Here is a 22,557-nt window from a genome sequence, read left to right as displayed (position 1 = left end):
TTGAACTCATATAATAATGCATTCTCCTTTCTTTTTCTCTCTCTCTCTCTTTTTTTTAAGATGGGGTCTCACTATGTTGCCTAGGCAGGATTCAAACTCCTGGGATCACAGGATCCTCCCGTCTCAACCTCCCAAGTATCTGGTATTACAGGCATGAGCTACGGCACCTGACTCCTTTCCTTTTCTCTTAATAGCACGTTCTTTATAATTTCCATTGAATTTAATTAATTTTCATTGTTTTCCTAATTCTCCCATAAAAATTTTATCTTCCTGCTAATCCCTTTTCCTTTTTTTTCAGTGTTTACCACAGTGTGTAAGAATGGAACCATTTATATGTTTATTTCTCTAAGGCTTGTCTCTTTTTCTAGCTTGTAAATTCCAGGACAGTAGGGATAACATCTGTTCAACACTCTACACCCACAGCCTAGCACACAGTGGTCACTTATCAAGCACTGCCCAATAAATAGATAAATTTGCTTTTGAAGAAAAAACCAATCAGAATGTATAGTAATGTAGACATTTGATCTCCCCTGCATAATGTTACCTTTAGATCAGCAGAAGGTTTTGTGAAAGCTCACAGAGTACAGAGTACAAACGATGAGCAATTTAAACCTCAGACTAAATGCATGTGATTACAAGTTAGACTTGTTACCGCATATGAAATTTTACCTTTCTGTGATACAGAATTTTTGTTTTGAAGTTTGAAAAGGGATTAACTCTTGCTAAGAAGAAGGTGAAAGATTTTGTTACACTAGAAAGCCAGAACGCACCACCCCACCACCCCCAATACCAGCAAAGAAAAAAAAAATCTCTAAAGCAAACCTTTCTGGAAACTGTAGGAAATAAGATTAATAAAGCATAAGTGCAGTGAATGTACCAAAACTCTGTTAATAGCATTTTTCTCACTGATTTCTAAAAAACAAACAAAAAAGAGATAATTATTTAATCCTATAGGCTTTGTCTATTGTTACAGATCCATCATATCTTTTTTTTAAAATAAGCTATTCACTATATTTTCTCTTGCTTTCTAAATCTTGTCTCACTGAATGTCTTAGAATGTGGGAGAAACAAATAGAACAAACCAAAGTTATGGAGAAAGTATGTGTGTGAACTTTATTTCATCAAGAGAAAATTACTTCTGTGCAGTAACAGAGAATACTGATATCTATATGATGATAGGCTTTTCTTTGTATTCAGATACATACCTTATATTTGTACACAATATATAAAATTCATGGAGGAAATTAATTTCTACAGTACAGTTTCTTTGTTGGAAGAGAACTTGTTCCGTTTGTTTCATCTAGAAAATGACCCCCAGTTCTGTGACTGTGGTACCAAGGATCGCAGTTCCAATCCTGTAATTTATTAGACACCATAATCTTATGAACATTAAAATAAACTGAGGCGCTACATCCTCCTGCAGGATGAAACGAGAGACATAAGTGCTCAGGCTGTTATGCTAATAACTGATTTTTAGCAGAATAGTATGATTCCCATGATGTATGATGAATAGAAATAGTTTTCCCGCAGATCTGATAACACATATTAGCAACATTGCTACAAATTTCTTTCTGCTCTGCAGGCATGCACTTCACTCTTCAATCAAACCACCTTGTACACACATGGGAAATGAGGCCATCACCAGCAAGGGCCTTCTGCATTGCATCTAGGAAAGACTCTTCGAGGGCTTTAGCAGTTAGTATGGTATTTTGAGAAAAGAGGCAACTGCTCTCAAACTGATAGGTCATCCCAGAGAGAAGTTGCTAAAATGATAATTCTGGGGGAAGCTGTAGCTATCACATCACTGTACTCCAAATGGGAACAGGTCATGTGGGCATTTTCCCTTAGCATATCCTTCTCTTGGAATAGCATCGCTCAGACTGACAACTGCTCCCCAAAGCACTGTTTTCATGGCTAGGGGCCTTTCATCCTTGCTGTGGGATTCAAAATTGTGCTTGTTTTTAACCATGTGAAGCATTTTAGGGTGACTGGCACATGTTGAGGTTTGTGGGAAGTGGGGAAAAAACACCACCATAGTTCTTTTAGCTAACATCTTGAACTTGAACAAAATCAACATAATTAGTTCTGCAGAGGGAAGTTATGAAGAATCCCGGTGAGGTGGGGGGTGGTTTCTTTGATTAAAATGACACCCCAAAGTGTCAGAATGCTTTGGCACCAGCCACAAATACCTCCTTGTAGGTTTAATTTCATGTGTCTTGCTTACTCTTAAAATGAAAATGTTAAAAGCCTCAGAGGTTATATCTGGCCATCAAATTCAAGCCTCTCATCTGAGACACATTACTTGTCTTTGATGACCAAAATGTTTAAAGTATAGCTAAGAAGCAAAAATTCTCTAGAGATGAACCTTGTATGGTGGCTCTAGGTAGCCTAGCCAAGACTGAAGGGACTGGCAAAGATGAAAATGGCGGGTAATGCGAAGTTGCTGGTCTCTTCCCGTTTGGTGCCCACAGGAAGTCTCAATCCTGGTGCTGACGGCCTCCGCTTTGGGTAGGAAACGGAGGCGGTCCAAGTGGGTAAGCCAGGAGCAGCCAACAGGCCCTCTCTGAACAGCTCTAGCACCCCACCACCCATTTGAAACACATTCAGTCATACAAATCCACAACTGGAAAGAACCTAGGTCCCACCCTCAGAACAAGCAAGTACTACAGAGTAATTTAGAATCATCTGAGCAAAACTGGCACGTGATGTGTATCAGTGGAGAATGGGAGCCTGCTCTAGAGCCTAGATACATTTGTCTTACACACCAGGGGCACATTCAGGCCTTCATTTTTCAGCTTCTTCAACTGCAGCTTATTTAGATTGTTATCAAAGGAAGCCGCCGGCCCAAGCCATTTGAACTGCCGATGTGGAATCTTTGGTTTGATCACATCCACATACCATAGGCTCTCTAAAGGCAGGAGAGGAACAGCGGCTCTGTGCAGAATGCAGAGCAAGTCATGGAAACACTTCAGGAATGTGGGCAGTGGTGGGGTTACCTCCGGGCTTGTCAGCCACTTTAGATGCCACGCAGTTCTCGCTCTGAGGGATACTGCTGAAGGGCCTTACCCTCAGACGTTTGGAGGACCAGGGTCTTGCTGTACGGGCTGACTCCTGTTTTGTTGAAGGCCTTGACCCGAGCATTGTAGGTGCTGTTGAAGTGAAGACCATCCACAGTGCACATTGTCTCCTTCCCCACATACACCTCCTGAGAGTCAGCAAAGAACAGGACAGCACTTAGCCTGAACCCTTTTGAGGGGCGAGGGAGGCAGTGTTGCTCAGTGGTTAGGAGCAAGAACCCTGGTGTCATTCTAATATGGATTTGAATCCTGAGAGATATTGGGCCATTTAATTTACCTTTTTAGCCTCAGTTTCCTAATCTGTAAAATGGGATAATAATATCCACCTTATGAGGTTGGTGGGAGGATTACTTAATGTTGTATATGCAGATTAGCATCATGCCTTGTATTTAGCATGGGCCAGGCAGCCTAATGAATGGTAGTTATTAGCAGCTAGGGCTTAAAAAAAATAAAACTGAGTGCTTATAGTTCAGATTACACTTATTAACTTGGCATTGGTACAGTATATAGCCCCTACTGAGCTCCTTATCCATCAGTATGGTTTGTAAAAAACATGTTTGAAACCATGAAAACACGAAGGTGGTCTCTATCCTATGTTTAGAACTCCGCTGATAACTTCAGAACTGCCACAAAGATTAGACTCCAAGGCACGGGGGATAGGTTTTCATCACAGTACAGAGGGAAGGGGGAGGAAACAGGGAAAGGAGGAAGAATGACATTTCAAAGGCTTAAAATAAATCCCAGCATAATGCATCTTTAGCATAGGTTAGGCATTTGCCTCCCTCTTCAGCTGTACACATTGCAAAATTATGCTGATGTAATGAATAAAAATAATTTGCATTCAAAGCACAGCCTTAAAATGACAACTCTCTGGTAGGATACTAAGAAGACCGGGGTCTCGGATCACCAATCAATTCATTACTCCTGCTGGAATAACAAAAATTGGAATATTATGTCCTCTCATTCAGTGCTTCTCAAACTTTACGTGCATATGAATCACCTGAGGACCTTGTAAAAATGCAGTTGCTGATCCAGTAGGTGTCTGGGGTGGGGTCTCGATTTTGCATTTTAAACAAGTTCCCAGGTGAAACCAATGCTGCTGGGGGAGGACCGCACTTTTGAGTAGAGGAAAAAGTCAAGACAAAATAAGAGAATTAATTTATTTAAAGAATTGGGAAAACCAGGAGAGTTACATTCCCAGGAGAAAAAAAAAGACAATAAAGGGGAAAAGAAAGGCCCTGAAAATGATGCACGAACTGAAAACGCAAAGTCAAGAATGAGAAACTGACAAATAGGATTTTACACACACACACCACACACACACACACACTCTCACACACACTGCAAAAGACGTGAAATGGAACCTGAGGCCCTTATCTTGGAAAGAAAGAAATTAGATTTTATCATGCCAATAAATCAACATATATGTAAATAAGGCTTCTCTATCAAAAGCGAGAACCTTTGTCCTTGAGGAGAATTGTAGAAGACACGGCCCCTGCTCTCAAGTACTTAAACCTAGTGGCGGATCAAAAACACATTCAGGAAAAGGGGGCCTTGAGAGGCTTTGCTCTTGAAAGCTAGTGGCTCAGGTTTGGCTATTGGTGACCAGAAGAAAGCCTCATCCTCACGGGCCTGAGGTTTTTTTAGACAGGGGTCTCTTCTTCATCAGTGCAGGAACTGGCCTAAGTCCCCAGAAGGGCTGCTCCCTTAGGAAGCTCTAAGCATCAGAACTTCCAGGCAAGACTAGGGTGGAGAGGATGGAAAGGAGGGTGGCAGGGAGGGGATGGATGAGAATGAAGCTCTGTATGAGAGAGAAGCAGACACATGCCGGCAGGTGGTGGCACATGAATCATCAACCTGGTGGTACCACAGCCATGTCTTACCAGGAAGCCATTCTGTCCTGCCTTCAGAGGGCAGCATGACCTTCTCAAGGGGGATAGGGCTCCCTTGCCTTGGGAAGGTAGCAATCTTCTGGTACCAGTTCTATCTGGTGAAAGGCCCAGAACAAAACTATAGAACTGGGGAAACCTTTGCTAGAAAGGCTGCTTACAATAGGGAAGCTATAACAGGAGATCATGTCAATTAAGAGGAATGCCAATCAAAGACAGTAGAAGCTGTGGATTGCAGAAATAAATCTTGGACAACGGTTAATTATATTATTAGCAATAAGCAATGATGGTAATAATAATAGCTAACAATGCACGCTTGCCATGTTCTAGGCAGCATGCTAAGAATTTTGTATGAATTATCTAATGGACTCTTCGCAACAAGGCATGAGATTCACGCTATTGTTACCATCCCTCTCATTAATAAATGAGGACCTGAAGACTCAAAGGGGTGATAATTAGGCATTGTCCACATAGCTAGGGTGGAGGAGACCAACATGAATGCAGGCAGTCTGACTCCAGTACTGCATGTCCTGTCTCTTAAGAAGGGTAGGGCAGTTTCAGAGACTGCTCCACCCACCCTCATGGTAGAGGGAGAAAGCAGGCTTCAGGTGAAGGGCAGGCAGGCCCTGCCAGGATGGCCTGTCCCTGGGAGAGATGGGGAAGCCAGCCCTGAGACTCCCTGGCAGGTCCTCTGACAGAGTCACTGCTTTGGGTTAACAAGTACGTAGTGGGCTCTCTACTGACCCGGAACTGACCACCGTTGCCATCATCCAGCTCCAGAATGTATCCATCGGCGGGCACCGTGGACAGAGGTGGCTGTTTCCAGGACAACGTAGCGCTGTTGTTGTGGGTACAGCATTCCTCCAGCTGTAGTATAGGGGTTGCTGGGACTGGGGAGGAAGCTAAACAGAAATTAGTGTAACTCTGGCTTCTGTTAAGCTGCAGATATTCCAGTATCTTAGAATGACAAGCATCCCCCTGATAAACACGTAGTTAGAAGTAGGCAGAATGGGGTGCACAAGGGAACTGAATAGGATCCTTCACAGAGTCCCCAGGAGTCAGACTGGCTCCTGATTTGCTGTGAGGCCATTTTCTAAGCGCACAGTGGCCCTTTCCACCTTCACTGTGGCTGTTGGAGGGGAGACAGGCAGATGCACAGAACTGCTCTGTTCTCATCCCCTTGAGCATTGAAGACATTATCCCTAAAGGAAATGTTTTACATGGAGGCTGGGTTTCCAGTCCAACCCACTAAAGCCTATTTAACTCATAATGTGCCTGAAGCTGTGCTAATAATTTTATCATAAAACTTATTCTGAGATTTAAACCTAAGTTAATAAACCAGAGACTGCCTATTCTGAGAAATAGCTCTGAAACCACTACATTTCCAATATTCCATCATTTTTTTAAAACCAGTGATTCTACTCCAGGTCTTGTGCACATAAGTAGCTACAACAGTGGGTTTTTGAAAATTTGGATCCAAGTGAGATCACGGTGATCTCTCCATTTCAAAACTTCCGAGGAACCTGACGTCATTCTCTCAAGGTAGCTATACCTCGAAAACAGCACTAGGTCAAGTCTACTCATTTTCAGGTATAGAACACCCACTGTGAGCCTGGTACGTGGATGAGGGGCCCGGAGCATGACAAGGAGGCTCAAGATGTCTTTGCAGCTGCGTGAGAGTCTGCCATGCTGTTACGAGTCATAACACCACCCTCCACATTTTATACTGTGACTCTTTTCAGCACTTAAACTGCAAATTAGTTGAGCCTTCAGGCACACATAGAAATATTAGTTACTGGCCGGGCGCGGTGGCTCACGCTTGTAATCCCAGCACTTTGGGAGGCCGAGGCAGGCGGATCACGAGGTCAGGAGATCGAGACCACGGTGAAACCCCGTCTCTACTAAAAATACAAAAAAAAAAAAAAATTAGCCGGGCGTGGTGGCGGGCGCCTGTAGTCCCAGCTACTCAGAGAGGCTGAGGCAGGAGAATGGCGTGAACCCGGGAGGTGGAGCTTGCAGTGAGCCGAGATTGCGCCACTGCACTCCAGCCTGGGCGACAGAGCGAGACTCTGTCTCAAAAAAAAACAAAAACGAAAAAACAAACAAACAAAAAAAACAAAGAAATATTAGTTACTGAATAATCCCAGTTCTTCACATATAAACTTAATATATGTAGTTGGGAACCATGGTTTTGTGTGTGTGTGTGTGTGTGTGTGTGTGTGTGTGTGTGTGTGTGTTTTTCTTTTTTTTTGAGACGGAGTCTCGCTCTGTTGCCCAGGTTGGAGTGCAGTGGCGTGATCTCAGCTCACTGCAAGCTCCACCTCCCGGGTTCATGCCATTCTCCTGCCTCAGCCTCCTGAGTAGCTGGGACTACAGGCGCCCGCCACCATGCCTGGCTAATGTTGTTTTTTTTTTTTTTCTTTTTGGTATTTTTAGTACAGACGGGGTTTCACCATGTTAGCCAAGATGGTCTCGATCTCCTGACCTCGTGATCCACCTGCCTCGGCCTCCCAAAGTGCTGGGATTACAAGTGTGAGCCATTGTGCCTGGCCGGGAACCATGTTTTTGACAGCTGCTTAAAAAATTTTTTTTCAGCACCAAAGCATTGATTTATTATTATTATTACTTTAGCACTTTAATAACAGGAGAGAACAGCTTGGACCATATCCAGGGACATTTAGATGAACAAATGTTCATCATGGAACACCTGGTATGCTGTACCAAAATTGGACTCTGTGTCTTGTGCACTGAATTAAATCTATGCCTTGTCAGTCATCTCAACCAAAACAGTGTTTAATTTTACAGCAGTTTAGAAAACAGGTTCTATGGTAGATAACCTAGAAAACAAAAGCAGTGACCGTAGCGTAAGAAATGAGAAGGTGAATCCGGTCAATTATCTTATACTTAAGAAAAGACTGTGAGACATTACAATAAAACCATGTCTGAGCTACTAAATCAAACATAGCTAAATCAAAATTAGTGCCTGTTAAAACTGCAGGCAATTGGTTTAGGAGAAGAAATCATGTTTTAAACTTCAACGGCACAACGTTTGGATGAAATCTTATCAAAGAGCTACAGCTACTGCAGGCTCAGAAGCCCCAGAAATCCGGATTTGGAGGAAAGGAAATAAATTCATTGTCTTGCTCACTAAATAAACTACAGGACTGGTTGGAAAAAGAAGGACACAGAAGACATAATGCCTTCTAATGAGAGTATCTAAACATAAATAGGCATCACCCAGGAGTTGTAATTGCAGGATTAACTTTAGGTCATTTTAACTACTAGGGGCTTTCCTTTTTATTTTAAATATGTTTTCTTTATTAAAATACATTTTCAACATATTTACCATGGAAGATAAATATAATAGGTTTAGGGAAACCATTCTTCAAAGGGCTTGTAGAGACATGAATGATTCCCCTCGGGGGGTATTTATTCTTAACTGTCCTTATTAGTTAGCGCTCACCATGAGACAATTCCTTATGCTCTTATTTCATTAGCTCCATATTAGTCTTTCTTTCTTCCTTTGTTCATGTTTCAGGCAAGTCTACATTTCATCAATTACAAAAATCAACGAATAAGATCACAGATGGTTTCAACTTAAATCATGCAAATGCTTACAATGTCTCTGATAAGAAACTCAAATGTACCTGTGTAGACATAGGTATAATTAAAAGAGTAACTGAAATACATGATGTCATGTGTAATTAAAACATCAGAACTTAATTTATAAGTCCTTGGTGGATACAGTTTAAAAGACCAAAAGGATAAAAAAAAGGCTAGACTCTCAATAATCTTCAGATTTTGATATTGTCCCAGATTTAGACAAATTAGCAAATGGACAAAAAGTCAAAGGGGGTGGAGAGGAAAAAAAAAAGAACTAACCCAGAGATATCTGCATCTGTCTAAATCTATTCCTCCATGTGCTGAGAATTAGTTTTCCCTTTTCCTTATTTACCCCCAGTGATGTTGTATATAAAAGGTAAATGTGCCAAAATTACAGCCTCATTAGCAGAGACTCAGGCTGACATTCTAGAAAAATATATTTTATAGTGGGTGTTATGTTATCCTATTTAACTTCATTAGGCACAAAATAAACGTCTACTAGAAATCCAAAGTACTTTCCAATTAATCTATCTTTTATGGTTTGGAAAAGGATAGCATTACAGTTTCTGGACCGAAATCTAAGGAAGAGTATTGTATTTTACTGAAACTCCTGTTATTGGGGCTGTCATAGCTATCTTGATTTTTACACTTTCAGGATCATTCTGGGGCAGCTTTTGTTTTTTCCTTAAGAATGAATTTCCCCTGACCTGATCAGGGTTCTAGCATTTATCCTTCTTTTAGCCTGTAAAATCAAGCTTTAGGCTAAAAATTCTTCTCTTAAAATACAAGGGGCAGCTATTCTCACTGACTTCCTTGAAGAGGTCTGGTGGAGCTGTGGTTCAAAATTAAATTTTCCAGTAGCAGCTTCTTATACCAATGTTTTCAAATGTCTTCCCTTTTTAAGGCCACTCTATTTCAAATTATATCTCACGTTTTATTTGTTTAATTTTTTTTTCACTAATCTTTCAGATTGTGAACACTCACAACCATCCAGAATTCCTCTGTGAAAGTACACAAGAGTGTGGCAGGGACAAGTGGGAAGAGAAGCTGGGCTCCCAACCTCAACAGGGAACACTAATCATAAGGGATGCTTTCAAGCACTTTACTGAATGCCAGACAGTGTGGTGAGCGGTTTACAGGTATTCACTCATTTAATTTTCACAACAATCCTACAAAGAAGGTATTGCTATTATCTTTATTGTGCAGCTGAGGAAATGGAAACACAGTAAGGTTTTACAGCTAGTAAGTGGCAGGACTGGCATCTGAAGCCAAGCAGCCTGGCTCCAGAGGCTGTGTGCTTAGCACTGCATCATACTGCCCCTCTCCAGTCCGGTGTTTAGAAATAGTGTACTGGAGGAACGTCTCCACGTCTAATTCCCCAAGTTTCTTTCTGTTTCCTATAATGTGAACAATAAAGATTCCCCAAATAAAGATTCTACCTTCACAACTATGGTCGCTGGGAATGCAATTTTACTGCGTTATCTTCTCTGAAGGCTCATTTGTAGACTGTCATTCCCCTTTATGGTGGCTGAACAATACAAATGGCATCTGAGGAAAGTTTAGACTTTAGCAGAACTACAGGCTGTTTCTGGAAAGCTATCACCAGTACACTGTTAAAGATAATCCTGAATGCATGTTTTGAGTCCATGCATTTCAGGCTATCAGCATGAACAGATTACATGCAAGTGTGTGTGCTCATTCCATCCCCGCTAACCCTCTGGCAGCTTTCCGCCTGTGATTTATAGACTTTATTCAGATCACACTGTCCTTGCCCATGACCTTGGTGCATACTCAGGGCTCTTATATTCAACTTGAGTCAATAAAAATAAATACACTCTTAGGTGAGTAGAGGCACTTAAAGGGATTAAGAGCTAATGGTCTACGTGCTAAAAAGGCTTGGTGAACTGTTAGGTCATTGCTTCGTCCTAGTTCAGAATGAACAAACTGGCATTTCGTTTCAGTACCATGACTCATGAATCTTGGGATTCTTTGTGTACTTAGACAATTCTGGGTTAATATTTATTGGGGGAGGAAGTAGGTATCTGAAATCTATTCTCAACCAAACGGTAAAGCCCTTGGCTGACTAGGAAAAGACTTAAAATTTCCTTCCTATGACCTGGAAAAGAGCTGATTATAGAATCTTAGAATTAAGTGGAAAACATTTTTTAATTACTCTCTAATAAAAATAGAAGACAAAGCTTAATATGTTGTTTTCTATAAAAGAAAAGTCTGAAAGATCAAACGCCACTTCCAGTATTCTGGAAAGAGGGTAAGATGATTTTCTAATCAAAATACAACCAGAAAACGTGCCATTACAATTTAGGGATATTTGAAAAAAGGTACCAGCCTTCTCCAAATTGATCTCCATTGCTTGAGGGTGGTGTGGAATCAGAACGGGTCAGTTAAATCCTTAGCTAATAAGAGAGTAAAACTTTAGATAGTGCATTCTTGCTGAATAGCAGCTGGTGTGAGTGTAAATATGTAAAAGCCAACTGCAAACCTACTTTCTTTGTTATCAACAACAACAAAAACAACGGCAACAACAATGGCATCTATGATGAGCTTTTGAAACCAGAGATGTTTGATAAAATTCTGAGTCAAGAAGTAAACAGATATTTTAGTTATGATTTTGAGTCAGTACTTTAAATGCACACTTTAAGTAAATTTGAAAATATTTTAACTTCCTCCTGTAATCAACTTAGCACAATTAGAAAATACATATTGAATTACATGTATTGTTAGTTTCACAATGGATGGATTACTTTAACACCACTCCAAATGCTATTTCTTTCTTTGAGGTGCAGTTTCTTGACATATTTTTTACTGACAAGTTGTGAAAGTGCAGTTTATTAAACTAAGAATATCTTTAAAAATTGAAAAGATTAACACCACAACAGGAAGAGTTGTGTATATATTAACAGATATTACAGAGGCCAATAGAAGTCTGAACTCCAGCCAATCAAGTTCTATTGTGTCATGACCTTTGGCTTTTTCTTTCCACCGCAAGCATCTGACAGATGAAAATTATTCAGATTCTAAAGAAGGCTAGGCTCTCACTGAATTAATTAAACTCAATGAGCACAAAGCAAAGCATATAAATTAACCAGGCAGAGTGATAATAATCAGAAGTAAATTAAATTAGACAAAGTGTTAAAAAAGAAAATGAAAATGGAAGACTATAACCCAGTATTATACCAAATGGCCTGTTAGGTTAACTTCATGAATCATTGTTCTGGTTTTTGTGTGGTTTCAGATGGATTTGTGCTAGGAGAGCGTTCTGCGTTTTGGCCCTGAGAATACTTGGTATTCTCTGCTGTGTGTGCAGACTTGAACAGACTGGACAAACAGCCTTGTCCCTCTTACTTTTGTGTGCAGTCCTAAGTGGCCAAGTGACAGTGCTTTAGAAATGTGGTCTGTGATGCAGAGAGCATGAACTCACAGTTCCCATACCCACTGAAGGGCCTGTTCACTCCAGCTCAATCTTTACCATCCTGCCAACTGGCCTGGACTCCACCGTGGGCAGATGGACATGACTCAGGAGGGCAATGAATGGGGGAGGAGAGGATTTTGACAGATGATTAAAGCATTTCAAAACCCTGAGGATTTTACCTTCTAACTGCCTCCTCCTCCTGCCCCCTCACCAAGGCTAATTGGGTTAGCTCATTTTTACCTCTTTCACCAAAAGCCTTTCTATTGCTCTTTTGTGACATATTTTTTCCTTTAAGCTACTTGTGACATACCCTTCAGTGATTTTTATCTCATTGAAAGAATTGGGAACAGAGAGAAGCTGATCCAGGGGGATATATCTGGGGCTCTATATTTTATTAAGCATGGGTTTATTTTACAGGCTACCACATTGGTATTAAAAATATTTTTTTAAACAGCAAGAAAGAATTTCTGCAACAAAAATGTAGATTTGTTAATATTAAGAGATGAATTCACTTATTCCTTGAAGAAGTGGCTCAGTGTGGCACCAACTTTACAGCACAAACTAGAAGTTGTAGGAGTTGGTTCTCTAGCCATGCTCTATGACTTTGAATCCTGGCCTTGCCACTCACTAGCTGTGTGAGCTCAGGCAAGTAACCCAGTCTTCCTGTGCCCCAGTTTCTTCAACTGTCTACTAGGGTTACAAGAATAAAATGAGTTATACGTAAAACACTTCGGAGAATGTCTGGTTTGGTTAGCACTCAATAAATGCTAAACATTTTTCTTACTGTAACAAAGTATACTTATTTCCAATCTATACACTACTTCAAAAATTTATGAAGGCATCTTCCCAAAGCAACACATATTAAACCAAAAAAAAAAAAAAAAAGGAGAAAGTTGAAAATAAAAGAGAGCAAAAATCCATTAAAAGGCTGAGAGACATACACATACCAAGTACAGGAACACATTTAATTGCATCATGTGGACCCTAAGTAGACAGCCCTACAACTTACTGGCTTATATAATCTCTCTTTGATAAAAGGATGCAGGTAGATTTTTCTTAAGAAACAAACCTTTTAAAGCACTGAATGCTAAGGGTCATTTACTATATGGATGCTTAAATCAGGAGTTGCAAAGACCAAATCAATTTCAATTTAAAAAATCAGCAAATGACAAAACTATAGAGATGGAGAAAAGATTAGGGGTTTCCAGAGATTAGAGTTGGTGGAGGGGAGGGCTATGACTTTAAAGGGGTGGCAGGAGGGAGATCTTCGTTCTGTATCCCGATGCAGTGGTGATTATAGGAATCTGTACCTAGGATAAGGTGGCATAGAACTATACACACACACTGTTAAGTGTCAAGTTCCTGGTTTTGCTATTATATTATAGCTACAAGATGTAACCATCAAGGGAAGCTGGGTAGAGGATGAACAAAACTTCTTACTATTTTTGTAACTTCTTGTGTATTTCAAAACAAACAGTTAAAAAGAAATATTTTTCAAATGGGTATTACACTGCCATAAAAATGTTGTTGCATGGTTGGCTTGAGTTGTTATTTTTCTTTGAAAGAGTTGTTTTCCTTAAAATATTTTCAGCCCCCACCCAAAATCTCAAAGAGACCTTGCCATATCCCTTAATCACATAATCAAATTTTAAAGTTTATATCAAATTTCCATTTTCCTTCCAGGCTTGCATTTTTCTGCCAGTATTGGCAGGCCAACTGTGATCCTCTCAAATTCCCACTGATCCATGCTCAACCATTTGCTTATTATCTCTATCCATGTGGAAGCAGTCATTTCAATTCTGGACTCCCCTGATTTATATCAATATTTCTGGATTCCTTTCTGTACCAAGATTTTATTTATGTATTGTGATGATCTCTTTCTCTCTCTGCTTTCCTCTTTTCCTATCAGCTGTTCTCCGGTGCTGAGCACTTGAAATCTCTAAGACTCTCAAAAAGGCAAGCATTGAGTTGACCTGAATTTATCCAGCTTGCTGAAAGGTAGGTCACACATTTATAAAGATACATTTTCATTACATAAGTTAGGAGCCACTCCAGATTCTTGTAACATTAGCCAAAGGGGTACTGATCCTGCTTCAAGCACCAGCATCCACTCAGGATGTTGCTCTCTGACTTGGGGGATGCAAGGACATACCTTTCACTTGCACGAAGTCGAGCTGGTGGATGGATTGCAGCAGAGGGCTGTTGTCCAGACTCAAGTCAAAGTCTGTGGTCATCCTTGGAGTGAGTGTGCCTTTACCCCACTGATCCTCAGTCAGGTGCACTCTCCTTATGAGGGCGTCAGAAATCTAATCAGATAAAGAAGACCACAGCCTAAGAAAAACACCACCACACTTGAAACACAACACTGCCCCTTGGCTCTCCAGGAGCATTACTCCCAAACTGCCTTGAGGACTCATACCCTGACTGCCTCAGTGCTGTTGGTGAGAGACACCCCATTAGGACTAGGGTGACTCATAATTTATCAAGCAAATCTGAAAACTTTTGTGAGTCGGGGGGCACTATAAATAATTAGCAGGTGTTAACTGATTTATTAGACAAATCTGAATATATGATCATGCTATTTATGACAGATTTACTGAATGCCAACAACTTTAAAGGATGATATGTTGGAAACTAGTTAATTTCTATTAGAATCAATAGCTCAACCCTTCTAATTTAAAGTGTGGGTATCCTATCAAGACTTGGAAATGAGTTTCATAAAATAGTTTAGTGAGGGTGAACATGGAATTTCTCACAGTTTACGCACATCAACTTCATGTGATTATCACTGTATTCTTTGGTAGAAAGCTCTTTCATTTCTTATATTCAATCTCTTTCTGTCACTCTTGGCCAGTTTAGTAGAGTGTGACTTGCAAGAGATCTACATGTTCCTTAACAAAAGGTTCCTTATCACTGGGATCAAAGCTTAAGTAAAATCCAGCTTATACCATAGCATCTCACTAAAACAATTAACACTGAAGAATGAGAAATCTCTGCATTTGAGAAATCACTGACTTTCTGGCCAGTAGAAGGTGTCAAGAAGGTAGACATCTTAACAAACTTAGACACTTAGACATCTGACAAAACTGTCCAAGAGATATTAATGAATAAGGACCAAATTCTTGGGCACGGCAATAACTCCACTTTGAAAGAACTTGCAGAGAATTATGTTTTCATGATTAAACACAAGAAGAAAAAGAAGCAAAAAGAAAAAAAGAAAAAGAAAAAAGCCCATGCACCTCTCAGACTTGTAGTACATGGTGGCAGAGACTTCCGGGAAGTCAGTGGAGTTTATTTAGACGGCACTTACTTCCATGTACACTGCAGTGTGAGGTAGGTTCTGTTGTTGAGGGACCCAGGCCCACCCAGGGCTGTTGGAAGTCTTACTTAAGCATCCTAGACTATGTCCTATGAGACATTTAGAATCTGACGCAGAAACTAGTTAACTCTTACCTGCAAAAAGCCACTAGGATCATTTTCCTTAATCACCTCCAAGCAGTACTCCATGAGACCTGTGGTCTGGCGCAATTTCACTGTGCAGTGAGAGATCTGATCTCGAACCACCTAGGATTAAAAAATACAACAGAATGGTCCAAGATGGCAGAGGGTAGAAGAGAAGCAAACTGGACCATTGGAAAGCTTCTTCAAACCAGAATCCATTCCATCCTGGAGTGGAACTAAATTTACGAGAGTATTTTCTGGCAGTGTCTGCTGGGGATAAGGGCTCTGGAAGACAGATGGGATAAGATTATCAAAGGAAATTGGTAACAGGACCCATCAGAAGGAAAGGCAGGTGGATTTTGGAACCCTAGATCTGATGGCCTTGGTGCATCAATGAGCACCTTCCAAAGGTCCCCTTGCCCTGCACTTTTCTGTGAAGCTGACTCTGCAGAGCGATGTTTGCTGGGGGTCTGTGGAGGAGGTATAGCTCCCCAAGATGTGGCTGCAGCTGTGCTTGGTGACACTGTCCACCTTCAGTGCCCTCTACTTTACTTTTAAAGAGCAGACATCACCATCTGAACCCAGTTCCTTTCCCTTCCTGCCCCTCCGCACAGCCCCATGGTCAATTGTTCTGCATCTTTTTCCTTGCGTGGATGATGGGGGACCTGGAGGGCCAAGGTGGAGCTTGGGAGAGGTAATGAGCTAACGACAAGCTGAAGAAAAAAGACGGATGCAGAATTAACTTTTAAGAATAACCCACTGAAACCACTGCCTCATTTGGAGGGCTGTTGTAAAGGCTGCTCATTTGTCAAGCTGTGAGTCTGCTTTAACCTAAATAGGCATCTCTCTGAGCAAGCGGTTTCTGCTTCTAAGAAGATGTCTGTGCTCGGTGATGAATGCATGACATTCCTTGAAAAGATTTTCTTCAGAGGCATTTGTCATATGTGTCCTCTGCTCAGTAACCCAAATCTTGAATGCCTATATATTTTTTTATTTCCAAAGATGGGGTCCTCCCATGTTGCCCAAGCTGGTCTTGAATTCCTGGGCTCAAGCAATCCTCCTACCTCAGTCTCCAAGTAGCTGGGACTACACTGCACCTATCTTTGAATGGTTTTTGGAGCGTAAAATTGAAGAAGGATTTTCCAGGAACCATAACTACTCACATCCTCAATATTTATACTACTTTGCAAAAGCCTAAAAAAATCTAGTATTTTAGATTTTATGGAAGAGAATCTAATAATAATTATTTAAAAATATTCCTTGTTCTTTCTTTTCATTTTTGGCTATAAATTTATTTTCCATTAAATATTATTTCATCCACTTTCCAAAACAAACAGGAAATAGATGAGAAAAAGCAAATACTCTTATCATTCTAATGTAAATTTTTAAAGTACTTTGACATTTCTTTTTAGTTTTTCTCTGGAACCAGGCTTATTTATCATTGCAGTCATGTATATGACAATTTTACCTTTCCTTTCCTCCAACTTAATACTGTATCACAGGCATTTTTCATGTTGCCACCATCAAGGGTTACAAAAATATCCCATTGAGTGGGTAATCTTAATTTGCTTAATCATTTCTGTTCTCTTATTATTGAGCATTTAATTTCTATCTAATATTTTGACAACTCATTCATTCATTATTTCTGATTTTTTTGTTCCTAATGTTTTATTGTGGCAAAATATACACAGCATGACATTTTTCACTGTAACCATTTTCAAGTTGTAATTCCGTAGCATTAAGTACTTTCACACTGTTGTGCAACTATCACCACCATCCAGCTCCAGAACTTTTTCATCTTCCCAAATTGAAACTTTAAACCCATTAAACAACATCCTCATTTCCCCTTCCTCCCAGCTCCTGGCAGCCACCATTCTACTTCCTTTCTCTATGAATTTCACTATGCTAAGAACCTCTTACATAAGTGCAATCATATAATATTTGTCCTTTTGTGACTGGCTTATTTCACTTAGCATAATGTCTTTGAGATTCAACCATGTTGTAGCATGTGTCAAAATTTTCATCTTAAGAGCAAATAATACTCCGATGTATGTATACCACATTTTGTTTATCCATTCACCCATTGATGAATACTTTTGGCTACTGTAAATAAAGCGATTATAAACACGAGTGTACAAATATCTTTGTAAGTCTCTGCTTTCACTTCTTTGGGGTATTATACCCAGAGGTGGAGTTGCTGGATCATGTGGTAATGCTATGCTTAATTTTTTGAGGAATCACCATACTGTTTTCCACGGCAGCTGTACCATTTTACGTTCCCACAGCAATGCACAAGGGTTCCAATTTTTCCACATCCTCATCCACACTTACTGTTTTCTGATTTTTAAAAATATAGCCAATGTAAATGTATAAAGTGGTATCTCGGCCGGGCGCTGTGGTTCACGCCTGTAATCCCAGCACTCTGGGAGGCCGAGGCGGGCGGATCACGAGTTCAGGAGATCAAGACCATCCTGGCTAACACAGTGAAACCCGGTCTCTACTAAAAATTACAAAAAATTAGCCGGGTGTAGTAGCGGGCGCCTGTGGTCCCAGCTACTCAGGAGGCTGAGGCAGGAGAATGGCGTGAACCTGGGAGGCGGAGCTTGCAGTGAGCTGAGATCGCGCCACTGTACTCCAGCCTGGGCGACAAAGCGAGACTCCGTCTCAAAAAAAAAAAAAAAAAAAAGTGGTATCTCATTGTGGTTTTGATTTGCATTTCCCTAATGACTGGTGATGCTGAGCATCTTTTAATGTTTATTGGCCATTTGTGTAGCCTCTCTGCTAATCAGGTCTTTGCCCATTTTTAAAATTGGGTGTTGTTGTTGTTGAGTTGTAGGAGTTCTTTATATATTCTGGATATCAATCTCTTATCAGATATATGATTTTCAAATATTTCATATTGTTCGTGGGTTGCCTTTTCACTGCTTGTGTCCTTTGAGACATAAATATCTCCAACTTACCTATATTTTCTTTTGTCTCCTTTGCTTTTGGTGTCATGTCTGAGAAATCATTGCCAATTCCAGTGTCCCAAAGGTTTCCCCCTGTGTTTTCTCCCAGGAGTTTATAGTTTTAGGTTTTTTTTAGTTCTTTGATCTATTATGAGGTCATTTCTGGATATGGAGTTAGGTAAGTGTCTAACTTCATTTTTTTTTTTTTTTTTGCATGTGGATATCCAATTTTCCCCACACCACTTATCAAAAACCCTGGCTTTTTCCCATTGGATAGTCTTGGCACCTTGTGAAAAATCATTTGAGCGAGTATGCAAGAGTTTATTTCTGGATTCTATTCTACTACAGTGGTCTATATATCTGTCTTTATGCCAGTATCCACTGTTTTGATTATTGTAGCTTTATAATAAGTTTTGAAGTTAGGAAATGTAAGAACTTCAAATTTGTCCTTCTTTTTCAAGATTGTTTATTTACATCGCCCAATTTTCTGATAGATGATTTGTTACTGCTTTTTAACTTTTAATAATAATTAAAAAGGAAACTAAAATGTAGGATTTAAAATCTCTTTATTGTCACTGGTGAAAGGAACTAACTTTGATGGAAAGATTATTTTTGTGAGTTTTGGGGGGATCAAATTTAAAATTCACTGGTTCATTTATTTTCTTCTGACATCCAGTATGCCTGACAATCACCACCATCATATGTTGGTCTGGGCTCAATGAATACAAATTCTTTTATTTTTTATTCAGAAAATAACAGGAAGGTTAGGCTTCCATTTCTTGGGGAGGAAAACCCCACAAGTAAAACACTTAAAAATTAAAGAGAGGTGGCCTACAGCTAATATGCTATTCCCCTCTGCTGTATGAGGCTGAACTAACTTGTTTCCAGGATGACATTTTTATATTTTGGTAGCCAGTGTATTGGTGCTGCTAGGTAGCACAGTCATCATTTCATTTCATTCATTTCATTATTTCATTCATTCAAATCATCATTTCATTATCCAAATGACATCTGCTCTTGACTACTGCCCTGGAAGTCTGACTAACAAGGACAGATCGAATCTGAGCACTATAACCCAGAGTCAGTCTGCTTTTGAGATAAAATAGACTGAATTGTTGTGTTTCCTTTCCAGAGGATTCAGTTCAATGATGCATTCATGTACTGAAATAAATACATTACTCAGTCCTCATAAAATTCCACGTTTGCTTCTATGAATTTCCTTATCGAGCATGGTTTATTGGGTGCTGAAGGAGCTATCTGAGTGCTGGGGCTCTCTGCTGACTCTTAAGAAGCTTAATTGTTGCATTGCCAAAGAGCCGGGGAGTTTCAGCAGGGGTTTGCCATTGGCTCCTGCATTCTATGACTCAAGCTCCTTGGAAGGACTCAATATTCTTGAGTTCCTGGCTCTCAACCCCTCACTCTTGCTACAGTTGATTTTGGTCCACCTTTTTACATTTTAATCAACCATTCACAATGATCACAATAGCCTGTGATAAAATCACTGCTAAAAATTAAACTATGGGGTTCCCAAAGAAGCATTTTGGGTGCCCTGTAATTAACTTAGAGTTTCTGAATTAATTTAGCAAGATTTCCCACATTATAGAAATCAGGCAGATTATCTTAAATCAGATCTTTTAAGAGGATAAATACTTTCTCTCTAGTTGTCTTTATCAACTCTCTTACTTGCTACCTTCTTCAACCTGCGTTACTCATACCATATTTTGTGATCATTTATTTCTACATTGAGTTTTTCATAGAAAATGATTCCTGGAAGCCAGGCCACCTCACTGTTGTCTTTGAATGACACATTTCTGTGCTTTGGCTCTGACGTGCCAGAGAACCCCTTGGCATCATGTGTGCAGCGGGCTGGATTCAAGAGGTCCTTTTCTCAGGGACAGAGCAAGTTGCAGGAATGACACAAATAGGGCCTAGGAGAACAGTCTTCCTGCTTTCATCTGCACTAAAGCCTAAACCAGCTCCCACAGGACAGTGAATTAATCTGTAGTCCACAGTTTCAGAGAAGGCTTTTAAAATTTTATCAGCAGAGCCACCAACTGTTCTGGATGGTGAGTGTCTATTGATCATTTGAACAGTTTTATTTTGTTAAGTGGCAAATTTATGAAGGTCATTTCTTGGGTCAGGATATGACACTGATATCTATTTGTTAAGGGAGAGTCTGAAGGACTGTTGTGTCCCTTTGAATTCTCAGACATTGTCAGTAGCACAGAGCAGCCCAGGAGAGAGTACACAATACACAGGTAAAATTTTGTCCTGCCTGTCCACAATTACATTCCCATCACTAACAGACCAATCTCCTTCCTCCAGGCAGTTCATGTGACACAACCAGAAGCAAGACCTGAGGTTAATTAAGGGGAATTTCATTCTTAACCCAACCATGACCTTGACACCTTCCCCCACCTCCATTTACCTCTCCATTTTACATGTGGTTCTTTTAAAATTTTTCTTTATTTATCCTTTTTAAATAAATGCTTTTTTCTTTCTTTTCTTTTCTGTTTTTTTTTTTTTTTTTTTTTTTTTTTTTTTTTTTTGAGATAGGGTCTCCCTCTGTCACCCAGGCTGGAGTGCAGTGGCACACTCACAGTTTACCACAGCCTCAACCTCCTGGGCTCAAGTGATCCTCCCACCTCAGCCTCCCTAGTAGCTGGGACTACAGGCACATGCCACCCCACCTGGCTAATGTGTATATTTTTGGTAGAGATGGGGTTTTGCCATGTCATCCAGGCTGCTCTTGGTGTCCAGTGATCCTCCTGCCATGGTCCCCCAAAGCGTTGGGAATACAGGCGTGAGCCACCACACCTGGCCAATGCTTTTTCCTATAGTACTCTCATCATAGGTTTTGATGGGATATCACTAATGAACTGCAGCCTAAGTAAACACTAACATTCTTTCTCTACTATTTCAAAAAGTTCTTTCTTAAATATAAGCTATGCCTTCCTATTATAGTTTAAAACGATTTCCCCTAAGCATAAGGTAATCCTTTAATCCTTTTTGTTTAAGGTCTGGTACAGTTGTCTCCTCAGTATCTGTGGGGGATTGATTCCACGATTCCCTGAGGATGCCAAAATCCACAGATGCTCAAGTCCCTGATATAAAATGGCATGGTATTGGCATATTACCTATGCACATCCTCTTATATACTTTACATCATCTCTACATTATTTGTAATACCTAATACAATGTAAATAGGTATTATATTGTATTGTTTAGGGCAAGGGTCCTCAACCCCTGGGCCGTGGACTGGCACTGGTCTGTGGCCTGTTAAGAACTGGGCCGCACAGCAGGAGGTGAGCGGCGGGCCACCTCCTTTCAGATCAGCAGTGGCATTAGATTCTTATAAGAGCAGGAACCCTATTGTGAACTGCACATGCAAGGGATCTAGGTTGCTTGCTCCTTATGAGAATCTAATGCCTGATGATCTGAGGTGGAATAGTTTCATCCCAGAACCATTCCCCCCTACCCCCACACCCCCCTGCAGCTCTCTAATAATAATATTAATAATAACATCATATTATTAATAACACAATAACATTGTTTTTAACATAATATTAATTATATTATTACTAATAACATATTAATTATTACTAACAACATAATAACATTAATGATATTATGCCATTTTATATCAGGGATTTGAGCATCTGTGGATTTTGGTGTCTGCAGGCAATCATGGAATCAATCCCCCACAGATACTGAGGAGACAATTGTACTCCATGGAAGACAACTGTCTTCCATGAAACTGGTCCCTGGTGCTGAAGAGGTTGGGGACCAGTGGTTTAAGGAATAATAAGAAAAGTCTGTACATGTTCAGGAGAGACTTTTGTTTTCAAATATTTTCAATCCATTGTTGGTTGAATTCACGGATGTAAAACCCACGGATATGGAGGACTGACTGTACTTTTAAGATGCAAGCTTGAAGTGTTTGTTCTCCATGGGTCCTTTTGATCAGGAGGGAGTTTCTATGTGTCCCGTCGTGTCCTAAAGCATGATGACCAACTGATGCTTTGAATTAACTGTGTGAGTTAAAGGTGAAGTGCTTTGGCTGTTAGACCTTTCTGGTAAAATAAAGAATTCTCCTGTTTTTTTCCAAGAGTAGAACATTATCTACCATATCTTTGTCACATTCACTAAAATTTATAGCATTTAACTTA

At 40.1% G+C, this 22,557-nt stretch overlaps 1 protein-coding gene across 24 annotated transcripts in view; it reads right to left on the bottom strand.

The window, feature by feature from the left end:
* Positions 1-22,557, bottom strand: part of TRIM9 (tripartite motif containing 9) — a 114,960-nt gene that overhangs the window by 19,845 nt on the left and 72,558 nt on the right. For 15 of the 24 annotated variants that reach the window (XM_055289403.2, XM_055289409.2, XM_055289405.2 and 12 more), the window contains 4 exons: positions 15,453-15,563; positions 14,152-14,305; positions 5,711-5,868; positions 3,067-3,205 (listed from right to left, as the gene is read on the bottom strand). In XM_055289403.2, coding sequence (XP_055145378.1) covers positions 3,067-3,205; positions 5,711-5,868; positions 14,152-14,305; positions 15,453-15,563 — 562 coding nt within the window. Of the gene's footprint in view, positions 1-1,087; positions 3,206-5,710; positions 5,869-13,432; positions 13,439-14,151; positions 14,306-15,452; positions 15,564-22,557 lie in introns of those variants that run through there. The other 9 variants (XM_055289404.2, XM_055289411.2, XM_055289418.2 and 6 more) reach the window with 4 other exon arrangements.

This window comes from Symphalangus syndactylus, chromosome 8 (genome assembly GCF_028878055.3).
Source record: "Symphalangus syndactylus isolate Jambi chromosome 8, NHGRI_mSymSyn1-v2.1_pri, whole genome shotgun sequence".
In the NCBI taxonomy this organism is placed as follows: Eukaryota; Metazoa; Chordata; class Mammalia; order Primates; family Hylobatidae; genus Symphalangus; species Symphalangus syndactylus.
The sequence above is the reverse complement of the archived record's forward strand: the minus strand, read 5'-3'. Positions and strand labels throughout refer to the sequence as shown.